The 12565-nt window shown below is 40.5% G+C and overlaps 1 protein-coding gene across 1 annotated transcript; it reads left to right on the top strand.

Annotated features, from left to right (window-relative positions):
- Positions 1 to 201: 201 nt before the first annotated feature.
- Positions 202 to 1227, top strand: LOC104417622. Its single transcript, XM_010028864.1, has 2 exons — positions 202 to 313; positions 806 to 1227. Exons 1-2 carry the CDS (start codon positions 202 to 204, stop codon positions 1225 to 1227), a joined length of 534 nt encoding a protein of 177 aa, XP_010027166.1.
- Positions 1228 to 12565: the final 11338 nt, after the last annotated feature.

Here is a 12565-nt window from a genome sequence, read left to right on the forward strand (position 1 = left end):
TTTCGAGACCTTCCGAACCATCCCGTCCCGACCAACTCCTTTTGCCATTAAATTGGCTGCCCTTCCCACCACCTTCAGCCCCATCGTGCACCATCTCCTCTCTCTTTTGCTCTGTCCCTTCCGCTGCTGAGCCCGCGAAACAGCGCTCTCCCTCCCTCCCTAAGTCGCCATAGAGAATATCCCGCCCAGCTCCGGCAGAGAATGGCGAATCAGGTCATCGACAAGGTGCTTCCGTTCGTGGTAACTGAGGAAGAGCTTGAACCCGGCAGCCACATCTTTGTAAGGCGGTGCAACGGCTTGTACACCCACCATGGTAAGTGGTCCGTCCTCTTTTTCCTTTCCCGTTATAATTGGTATCTTGGTCGCATGGTTACTAGAAAATGGCTCGACTGATCGTTTTGCCCAAGAACAGTCGTATCTGCTTGATAGATCAACTCAGTGATGATTGGATTTTGCTGTTGTCTTCTTTATTTTTAATTTCAATGGCTGTTCATGAATCTGATCTTGATCATCCGTGGATTTTCACGGGAGACAAGTCACTGTACCTGAAGGGACCAGAAAGAAAATAATGATGACAGGGTAGTCTCTGTTTCCCTCTGTTTCTGAGGAAAGAGAGCTTCTTCCATGGAATTGGGAAGACGAAGCCTCCAAGCTCTTCTAAACGCACCTGGAAATGAAAAAATGTGATTGAGAAGCCAAGCCCTGATTCCTTTTTCCCGACTAATCATGCTAATGACATCAATTGATGAAAAAAATTATCTGATTCACATGGTTTTCTTCTCCTCTTCCTTTGTGATTATACTAGGAATTTACGTCGGAGAAGGCACTGTTATTCACTTTACGAGAACACGAGGAGTCGACAGGACGTGTCTCGACTGCTTCCGGCGGGAAGGCGAGAAACTCCACTCCCTACGCTCATTGCCAACGGGATGGGGCAATTGCAAAAAATCGGCCCGGGAGGTCGTGAACAAGGCTCGCGACCTTCACGAGGGCGGCGGTTTCGGCGAGTATCACCTCTTTAATAATAATTGTGAGCATTTTGCCACGTTTTGCCGGACCGGTGTCCGGAAAAGTGCGCAAACAGCTTCGATCTGTGCTTGTGCACGGAAGATAAAGAAAGTCCAAGTATGGGCCTTAAAGCTTCTCGGAAAATCAAGATCAAATGATCCTAAAATTCGTGGTGACTCAGGCATCGAGAGTAAAAACTTGATCGTTGAGCAGGCTTGATCGGAGAACAGGGCCGGTTTAGGCACAGTTTCTTGGCAAACCTTGTGATCTAATGACGCCGGCAAACCCATCAAATCCATATACCTGAAAAACCATTGCCTCTACGAAGTTATAAAATCTATTTACAAAGCAATTTATTGACAAAGCGCGTCAAAGAAATGCCATGCCACGCCGGATGCACACTGAGCAAAGGAGTACAATGTTTCTCCAAGAATTCAATTCAGATGTCGCCATAATTCAATTTAGGCTTGTAGTAGAGCCAGTCCATTAGAAAAATATGTTCTATATGTATTCGATACGAAACACCCCATTGTGATTTATCATAATTTGTGTTGTGCTCTCACCAATAGAAAAAAGCAATTTTCATGATTCCATTTGAGATTTTTCTAATGTGAAGTTGTCTCCTACAAAGCCCAACCCTTGAAATTGATTTGCATGTCTACGATAACATGATGACGTGATCAATTGGGTGAACTAGTCTCGTTTGATAACTCGGGCATAAGAACTTTGGAGAAAGCCTAGTCTAAATCCATGTACTAATTACATAAAGGGCAAAAGCCACCAATGTTAAATGTATTACATTTGTATGAGTTTTATGTTTTTTACATCACAAGAAAAGATTTAGAGTAAATGTATTCGATATAAATTCACAGATTAACATACATCTTTTTTTTTTTGTGTTGTTTTTTTTTCTTTTCTTATCTTGAATACATAGGACAGACGTCATGTAGCCAATAAAAAATTCACATACATAAAATTTAATGAATTAATAACGTTGACATGATTTTGACGAAGTAGCCATTCTATTAATAAATGTACAAATAATGAAAACGCTTGATACAAGTGCCAAAAATATTTTTTTCATTACAATTATAATAATGTCAAGTTCATTGATTGGCCCCATTATTATTATTATTATTATTTATCTCAATGAGACAAAGCGGAGATCCTTCCTTTCGGTTTTCTCTTCGTGAGACTGATAAAATGGTCCCCACGGGCTTTGTCTATTCCTGAACATCCGTGGACAATTTATGATGTGACATTCATTCCCCACGGGCTGTCTTTTCTGCATAGCTTTTCGCTGGCGTTTCCCAGTCAATCAATCCAACCATGTTTGTTCACGTGTACAGTTGAACATGAGAAAATATTATAAAAGAGTCATAAAATGAGTTTAGAATAATAAAATCCTGAATATATATATATATATATATATATATATATATAAAATAAATGAAATCCGAACTTCCCATTACAAATTCATCAACACATCACTAAACTATCTTGGCTGCTTGTACCTAGTACATCCTAGCTAAGCCCATTAAATAACTAAACTTAATTATGTTGATGCCTGCGACCGGGCATTAAAACCAATGGTATCCATTTTATCTTGTTGTGTAGCCGAATTAATAATGGCTGCGAAATTCTAAAATAAAATTACTTATAAGAACACACGCATCTTTATTTTTCTTTGACGATCAACTTTAATTTAATCTTATAATTGATTTGACATCTCCTTTTTATATGAATACGTAAAAGTGTCTTCGTTTTTTAGTTGGCTTAAGCTTTGGTCATATATTTTTAATTGTATATTATTAAACAAAAAACGTGATTTTCTTTCAATTTGAAATGAAAGTTCTGCCCCTGTTTTTGCTAGGCACTAAGTCCAATTTCATTCCGTGTTGAAGCTTTATAAGTGAATTGATGTTGTGTTTGTTTGAGTGAAAAAAATTTCCGCGAATTAATTTATGGACTTTCACACATTTGTTTCATGAAAATGATCAACCAATGGAAAATCATTTACGGTAAAAAAAATGTATACTTGTTAAAAAATGAATTCCCTTTTCTTAAAAATAATTATATGAAAAATAATTTTTATTATGAAATTTTCAGTCAAACATACGCACTGCCTGCATTCAAGTCGCCGTCTTTGAGCCAATGCAATCCGCCGGTCCAACCGTAGGGATCCATGAAAGGAATCAGCACCACGCGTTATATTCTCATTGGACAGACGATACCCAAAGTCGTGTTTTGATTATGTTGGACAAAATAATCATACTTCATTAGGAAATTAAAAGAAAAGTTCTTGTCTACGTTGTCATCTTACGTCACGTAGATGCCATTCTTTCTTCCTCGTCACGTGCAAAATCAAATCCCTAATAGGGTCTAGAGAAATGGGCTCCTTCTATTCCGGGTGTGTCCACAGGTATGGAAATTTAAAACTTTAGCGCATTAGGTGATTTGAACTAAACTTCAGTCTTCAGTGATCTAATTGAAAAATCTCACTAAAGTTGGGAGATCATGAGGGAAACTAACTAGCTCCTTAGAGTTGATATTTCTTTTTTTCCTTTTAGCTATTTGTAAGAAAGCGACTACCTAAATTATTTCAGTAAGACGGCAGGATACTTATTCACTTGAATATTTGATTTATGGAAAATACTATGTGACTAATTAAGAATTGACACGGGGACTTATGGTTTGAGTTCGTCCCACTAATCTCACTTAACCGATATGAACAAACTGCTCATGGTGTCTGAATTAGTCTGATAGAAAACAACAAAATGGTAACTATCTGAACACTGCTTTGTGTACAACTGTTCATGGTGTCCAAATAGTCTATTGGAAAACAACAAAATGGTGGGCATCTGGACATTGCTTTATGCATAACTGATCACGGCGTCCGCATAGTCCAATTGAAAACAACAGCATGGGGACTATCCGGACATTGTTTTGTGCATATATAAAGCATGAGGCTGTCAATAATTGGTTATTGTGACATGAATTCCTCTATATTACATTACAATAGTAATGTAAAAAAAAAAAAAAGGATTACCAAGGATACAACCATATTAAATCTTACAAAATTGGGAAAAATAATTAGCTTTAAGCATTGATGAACGCAAGACGTATTGAGCACCTCCTGTTGGCAACGTAATTTTCATAAGAAAAGGAAGGAATATAAGGCTCTTCTTATTCTGAAAGTAAATCGATTCAATTCTATATATGCATTCTCAAGAAAGAAAATATTGCAAAAAATAAATTGAATGCTTGCATACTGTCGTAAGATATCCAACAATTCTCTCTGAGATACATTGTTATAGGTGACGAATAATTCATGAACTCTTACCATTACAAAAATAAAAAATAAACATCAAATGGTTGCAAAAAAGATTAGGGAGAATTTCCATAAAAAAAAAAGAAACTGAAATATATAAAATTGGATAATATTTTAAAGAAATTTCCTCTAACTCTCTAACCATATTATTTTGAAGAAAATTCTACACAAATGACTTGCTTGCCCTTTCCCCACCAGATCAGTCGCATAAGGGGAAGATCTCCACAAATTGAGGTCAAAAAAGATAATCAACATTCTTACTTTATGCTTCCATGTTTCTTATTAATTCATCTTATTTCATTTAATCAATCGACATATCTACGTGATGGACTTGGTCCACTTTAAACAAAACTCAACGTAAATTCTAGGAGGAAATTTGATTGATGTGAATATGAATTTTGTTATATTTCTGCATATTGTCTTTCTTGCCAAAATTCACATCAACAGCAAAATTTATAATGATATAATAAATATAGCGATCGATCCGTGCAATACATGAGCATCTTGCCAATTTCAAGGAAAGTTGTTTTATTATTGGTGTAGCACATAGCACCAATATCTAGTTACAGAAATAATTAAGACGGTGAACCGTATATATTTGGCCACTAATCATTGCCCTTCTAAATCATCTCTTCTTGTGCTAGCTCTCCACAACACATTTTAGTTTGGCTCATTAAATTGGTGGTTTAGGTCAAAAATAGTTCCACTCAAATTGATTAATTTATATGCAACACAATTTTTGAGATCCAACCCGTGTGATGTAGGACGACAATGGTGAGGGAGAAAGCTCTGAGCAGAAGGGAGGGTCTAAACTAAGGTTGAAAATGGGTTTTCTAACGAACTAGCTAATACCCTTGTTTTAGACTTCACTTCTTAAAACCTATTTATCACCCATACTTTAAATTTAAGATGACCCGTTGAAATAAATATGATTTGACACATGGGTTTATGACCTATTTTGATATTTCTAATTTTAATCGACCTAGGTCTGGTCGAATAAGGGAAAACTCGCATCATTATTAAGTGAGAAAAAAAGGCCAGGCTTCGTCTTATCATTTTTCCAAATTTTGACAAACAAAGACGAGGCGAGAACCCAAAAAGGACTCCAATTAAAGCTGCTGTTGTGAATAGTCAAAACCCTAGTTCAAGACAAGGCAATGTCTAGACAATTTTTTTTTTTTTTAGTCAATCTTACTCTATTTTTATACTACATTCACTCTCAGACTTTTGCCCTGCCTCTTACAGGGCGTGGGAGTCAAAACTCACTTTTGAAACTTACGCGTCCCCATCCCGTCCCCTCTCGAAGGTGGGGATTTGAACCCCTCACCTTGTCCAGACAAAATTTAAGCCCCGCGGAAGGAGGGCGAGACAATCCACTCGTCATGCGGCGTTAGAAGGCCACCTTAATTGCCCTACCGGTCACATGTTGCTTACTTTTAATGTTGGGATTCCCCTGGACGGGACCCTCTCGATGAGATTTTTATCGTTGTGATTTATCTTCAAATTTTTTTTTTTTTAATATAATTGTTAGTGGCAAAAGCACCATCTCACGTATTGACCTGGGTACTTAGGTTCCATCTTTAATATGCTGAAATGTGTTTCATCACCTTTTTAAAGCCGACATCTCCTTTCCCCGTTTGAGGAAAAACAGCAAGTAACTTTGATTAAAATGGAAATGAACGTGGACCAGAGGTACCCATCATTTGTTCAGCCAACCAATCAAGATACTTAGATTTATATCAAGATCCTTCTATTTCTATTTCTTTTTCTTTTTTTAAAAGTCGAGAGTTTATTGCTCGACTATCTATAATTAAGCAGATAAGCGATTGACATAAAAAAAAAAAAGAAATGAGATTTTTTCATGTTCGATTGTGATTATTTCATAAATATAACGTCCATTCTAAATTGCATCTTGGAATATTTCTAAGAAAGAGCTCAAATTTGAGCCTTTCAACATATTCAATTAGATCCGTGTTCACTCAAAAATTTAAGCAAAAGAGTTATGAACTGAATAAAATATATTAACTACTCAACACCACATCAATCATCTAATGTTGAACTTTTCTAACATAACTCACACCTATATCATAATAATTGATGTTCATTCCACTATCTCGTGTATTTGGTTCATTGAGCGGTTTCCGGCTGTGGAGTTTTTACCTCCCTCCGCCGGGATTGCATAGACACAAGAAGCGCATGCACCGGCTATCAGGGTTAGACTAGAAGTCGATTGTTCGACGAATTTCGACTCAGCTTTAAGACTCGTGAAGGACAAGCGCGTGTTCAAAGCACCGTTTCTCCGCTAATGGGCCGAGAAGGTATAAAGTTAGATTCTCTTGCTCTTCACACCCATCATCCACCGTCTTCCTCACGACGGGTCGGTTAAAGGGGGCCACTAAGATCCTCTTGGGAAGTCTCTTGTGAGACGTCCACCTCGAAAGGAGACGTCAACCTCCACCCGGCAAATATTGAGTTTCTATGCAATCACGGCAACCGCCGGCCTCTGCATGGCGGCCACCTCAATTTTTGGTCGTCGTATCGATTTGTCGGGCCATGGTGGAAAGTTATCAGAACATAGTCCACTAGTTGAAAAGGGGGATGATAAAAGGAATTACGTCCGTCGGTCCTCACCTAGCACGTCAATCAATCTCTCTAGTGTCTTCCTCACGCCACTCTTGGATAGAAACCCTAGAAAGCACCCTCCTCTGGGAACGGCTTGATTCGGCAGGGCGTCGGGAGTTACGCGGACCGATCAGATTTGGTATGAATAATGTGGATAGTGGGCGGACTGATCGGGACAGCCTCATGCGACAACTCTCATTTCGAAGCACCCCTCCAAGAAAGAGCGAAAGCGACGTCCCGTCTACCCGTCGCCCCCGATGCGAGAAAGCAGAATCAGCACGTAGATCCAACCCCATCGCACCGTCATTTTTTCTTTCCGAAGAAAAGGACGTAAACCATTCGAATTCTTAGGAGATCGCTAGAGTCCACACTTTTGTGCTGCTCGTTTGGTCAAACAGGGCGACGTGAAGGTGGCCACAATGTCGACTGTTTAGAGAACTTCCTCACATTGGACCCCACTATACACACCTGTCTAAAGATGAGTTGTGCCGGTAGCTAGCTTCATTATTAAGCTTTTTCATGAGCTTTGCCCATGTTTATTATTCGCATGCAAATGCCTTGACCGATGTCGCGAAAGATTGATCTTTTTGAATGGGCGGGACGGGGACGTTTTGTCCGTTCCTTCGCATCGAGGACGTGCACGTAATTGAAGTAGGGCAAATGCGAATGGGGTCCATGCCCGCCCAGTGGACTGTCAAAACAGCCGCTTCTATTCTTTTGTCTTTTCTTTTCCGGACCGGTCATCACCCGAACATCCGACGGGGTGACCTCCCCCTTCCATTTCAATGGGCAAAGCCATTATAAATCCACCTCTCTCGCCACTATCAGGTCTTCAAGTCCACTCTTGTCTTCTCACTGCATAAGACCCACCTCTCTCCCTCCCTCTCTCTCTCTCTCTCTCTCTCATCACCAAACCAGACCCAAAGTACCCTGGCATTCAAAACTCACGCAGTATCAATCAAAAATTGCGTTCTTAGCTGCTGCAAAAACTCTCTGAGGTAACTAACTTATTGGGTAGAATGCCTTCTACTGTGGGTGATCAACCCACCCTTAGTACAGAAATGGGGTTTTTTACAAGAAAAAATTACTTCTACCAAAGAGGGATAAGTGTTGACGCCTAAAATTAGGCTTTATTTTATTATTATTTTGTTTTATTTAATTTTCGGATAATAAACAAAAAAAAAAAGAAACGAAAAGAAAAGCGAAAGCGGAAAGGCAGCCCGCCTCCCCGCGTGGGCCTTGGCCCATTGTCGCCTCAAGCCCGGCCCCCTCCACGTCGTCTTCTTCCTCGCGCCACTGAGGAGCACGCGCGAGCAGGCGCGACGCCGGAGAAGCTTGAGCGAACGGTGGTCGCGTGCGGAGCAGAGGAGCAGTTGGCGTCGACGGCACGTGACCGGAGGAGGCGATGATGGCGGATGGGACGGCGGTCCAACCGGCGGGTCGAAGCCCCGCCGACCGGCCGCTTCCGCGCCTATAAATAGGCCCTCCATCCCCGACGAAGGGCACACACAGAGATCCCGGAGAGAGAGAGAGAGGGAGCCAGATTGAGTCGCAGCCCTTGGACACCCCACTGAGAGACTTCAGGGGGGCCGAGGACTCGCGGCCTCAGATCTGAGCTTCGCCGGAGTAGAGAGAGAGAGGGAGGAGAGATCCGACGGGAAGCGAACCCGGAGAGAGAAGGTTGAGGTCCAGATCTGAAGATCCAGGGGCAAGGAGGTCAGATCTGGCTGTGCTAGACCAGATCTAGGGGTCGAGCGAGCCCTGTCGTAGCACCAGGCCGATTGCCGCTGCTGTTCGGCCATCGACGACACTGATGGGTTGCATCCCTCCGGTTGTCGCCCGCGCGCACCGCTCCTACACCGTCTCCAGGCGCGACCCCTTGCAGCGCTAGGTCGTCGACGCCGTCGTGCGGTGCAAACCAGAGCCTTGAAGCCGACTCGCGCATCTCGCCGCGGACAGGTAACGACACTCGACTCCACAGCCACCGTCCGTTGCATCACCGCCGCCAATCGCTCCCTCCGCGAAACCCTAACCCCTCACCGAGAAGACCCGTTACGTCACCGCCACCGTAAAACGCCGCGCCGTCTTCCGGTGACGTCGCCAGCCCCTCCATCGGCGCCGCAGACGGATGGAGAAGCCAGCGACCTCGCGTCGGGTCGAGCAGGGTCGGGCGCGGTTCGCGAAACCGGGTAGGGTTTCGCGAACCAGAGGCGGCCGGTCGTCGGGTCGGGCGTGGGTCTTGACCGGGTAGGGTTCTGATTAGTCTGGGCCAAGCGGGTTCGGACGCAGGTGGGCCGGCCTCACGCGGATAGGGACCCCCTCTTGTTCCTTGGGCTTCAATTAAAAACTTTTGGGCCGGGCTTGTTTTAAAAATAAATAAAGAAAAAAAAATCCGAGTCGGGCCCGTCCTCATCCAGATCACTGGCTCGGGTCGGACCCAACCCGCGGATCCGACCCGGGTCAGTTTTTATATTATTTTAATATATATTTCATTTTCCTAAAAATAAAAAAAAATCAAAAAATGTTTATTTAAAAAATGTTAAAAAATGTTTTATTTTCCAAAAAATCGAGAAAAATCAAAAAAATAATTTATTTTCCAAAAATATTTAAAAATATTTAAAAATATTTTATTTTCCGAAAAATAAAAAAAAATCAAAAATATTTCAAAAAATGCCAAAAATCCAAAAAAACCAAAAATTCATGAAAAAGCCAAAAAAAAAAAAAATTAGAAAAAGCCAAAAAGACTTATATTTTTCAAAAAAAAATATCAAAAATCCCTTTTGTGTCCAAAAATTAGAAAATGACTCAAAAATGTTTTCCTCCCACAAATGTATGGAAAATCCTCGAACATCAAAAACCTCGGGGTTTAAACAAGATTAAGTACCGAAAGGGCATTAGTGATTAGCTAGTGTAATCAAGTCTCCGATCCTAATTTTTCTGTTGCGTAGGAGTGAGTATTTCTCTTGATACTTCGCTTGGGTTTCTAATCAACCCACCCCAAATTGATTAGTGGCGACTCCATTTTAAAAATCAACTTGCAGGTTAAAAACTTAGATTATTAAAGTCGTGAATTTGTAGACTTGGGAGAGTCCGGATATAACTAATTTCAGCCGAGCCATTAGCCTCCTTAGGCGCTCGTATCCGATAACGGGCGTAAAAAAAAAAAAGGTCGTGACAATAAGTCACGGTCAAGAAACACGTTTGGTTTCGCTCTTTTAGGAACATCAAAGCTAATCCAGTCCCGGCTCAAAGCACATAAGTCCTAGAGAGTAGAGGAGGACCGAAAATGGTAACTCGGATTATCAGCAAGATGTTCCTGTTAGACAAAATAATTAATATGCGGAAGCTAGGATCGTTTATAGACAAACTTCCAGCCATTGTTTTTGTTCTCGTTCGTCTGAAAAACCTGAAAATATAAAAAAAATTGGGCACACGCTGTTAACCGAATTCACTCTCGTGCGATGGTGTATTCTGAATAAGAGAGTTTGAGTTAGACTTTGTCATTGCCCGTTAGAATGAAAGATCGTTCCTTTATAAACTGTCTTCCATCAAAGCCGTTACCAAATGGGCGGTTGTCATGAAAAGGTACGTATGTGGAAAAACTGTATGCTGAATAACCGTCACTTTAAGAGAAAATATGGGTCCGGAAATGTGGGATCATAAAAATAAATAACATTCTCCCACTTGATCCCATCATTTTCATCATATGGATTATCCAACTAATTCCACGAAAAATTTATGCTTAAAGAAAAGAAACAAAACACATGGATCATGGCGACATGTCCTCTAAGAGCGAGTAATATCTTCCATGTATCACAATGCATCTTATTTCTTTAATGTCAGCCTATATGTGACAACATATCTTAATGAATAAACTCCATGTTTATTCTAGAACCAAGAATAAATGTTATTCTCATAAACAACAAATGTGTACACCAAAAATTGAGAATCAACATTACAACTGAATAAGAGTTTCATACAACAGAAATTGTCCAAATGACGACAAATTACATTATGAGACCTATTCCCATACTTGTCACATGATCCTTATACTTCATTGGTGGCATGCCTTTAGTTAAAGGATCAGTTATCATCAATTCAGTGCTAACGTGTTCAATGACCACTTTATTTTTCTTAACACGTTCCCTTATGGCTAAATACTTAATGTTGATATGCTTACTTCGACTGCCACTTTTGGCATTTTTAACCATAAAAACCGCAGATGAATTGTTACAATATATTCTTAATGGCCTAGAAATAGAATCAACAATTCTAAGTCCAGCAATGAAACTCTTCAACCATACACCATGCGAGGTAGCCTCAAAACAATAAACGAACTTAGCGTCCATAGTGGAAGTAGCAGTCAAAGTCTGCTTGGCATTTCTCCATGACACGGCTCCGCCAACTAACATGAAAATGTATTCAGATGTTGATTTTCGTGAATCAACGCAGCCCGCGAAGTCTGCATCCAAATAACCAACTACTTCTAGGTTATTAGTTCGTCTATACATAAGCATGTAGTTTTTGGTACCTTGAAGGTATCTCATCACTTTCTTTGCAGCTCTCCAGTGGTCTAAACCTGGATTACTCTAATATCTTCTCAACATTCCCACAGCAAAAGCGATGTCAGGTCAAGTGCAAACCTGAGCATACATCAAGCTTCCAACAGCAGAAGCATATGGAATATTGTACATTTGTTCCATTTCTAAATCGTTCTTTGAGCATTGGTTCAAATTGAACCTATCACCCTTCACAATGGGCGCTATACTTGGTGAGCAATCTTTCATCTGGAATCTCTTTAGGACCTTATTGATATAGGTTTCTTGAGATAGTCCTAAAATGCCTCGAGGTCTATCTCTATGGATCTTAATGCCAATGACATAAAATGCATCACCTATATCCTTTATGTCAAAACTCTTAGAGAGAAATTGTTTCACCTCATGTAGCAACCCCTTATCATTTGTTGCAAGTAGAATATCATCCACATATAGCACAAGGAAACAAATTTTGCTCTCACTGACCTTTTGGTATGTACATTGATCCATGACATTCTCTACAAAATCAAATGAAGAGATGACATCATGAAACCTTAAGTACCATTGACGAGATGCTTGTTTCAAGCCATATATAGATTTCTTAAGCTTGCACACCAAATGCTCACCTTTACCAGAGGAGAATCCTTCAGGTTGTTTCATGTAAACCTCTTCCTCTAGTTCTCCATTGAGGAACGCCGTTTTCACATCCATCTGATGTAATTCCATATCAAAATGGGCAACCAATACCAAAACAATACGAAGAGAATCTTTCTTAGATACAGGAGAAAAGGTCTCCGTGTAATCGATTCCTTCCTTTTGAGTGAATCCTTTGGCAACGAGTCTAGCTTTATATTTTTCAATGTTACCCAATAAATCCTTCTTAGTTTTGAAGACCCATTTACAACCAATGACCTTCGCACTATTAGGTAACTCAACCAAATCCCAGACTTCGTTAAATGCCATAGAACTCATATCTTCCTTCATGGCATTATACCACAAATTGGATTTATCACTATCCATGGCTTGTGAAAACGTTTCAGGATCATTCTCAGCTCCAATATTGTAGTCA

Source organism: Eucalyptus grandis, chromosome 8, assembly GCF_016545825.1.
Source record: "Eucalyptus grandis isolate ANBG69807.140 chromosome 8, ASM1654582v1, whole genome shotgun sequence".
Taxonomy (NCBI): domain Eukaryota; kingdom Viridiplantae; phylum Streptophyta; class Magnoliopsida; order Myrtales; family Myrtaceae; genus Eucalyptus; species Eucalyptus grandis.

Excerpts from the sequence above, each read along its gene's own strand:
- LOC104417622 (XM_010028864.1), top strand. The coding sequence starts at position 202 with ATGGCGAATCAGGTCATCGACAAGGTGCTTCCGTTCGTGGTAACTGAG. Across the intron at positions 314-805 it reads CGGCTTGTACACCCACCATG|GAATTTACGTCGGAGAAGGC; the intron begins GTAAGTGGTCCG and ends TGATTATACTAG.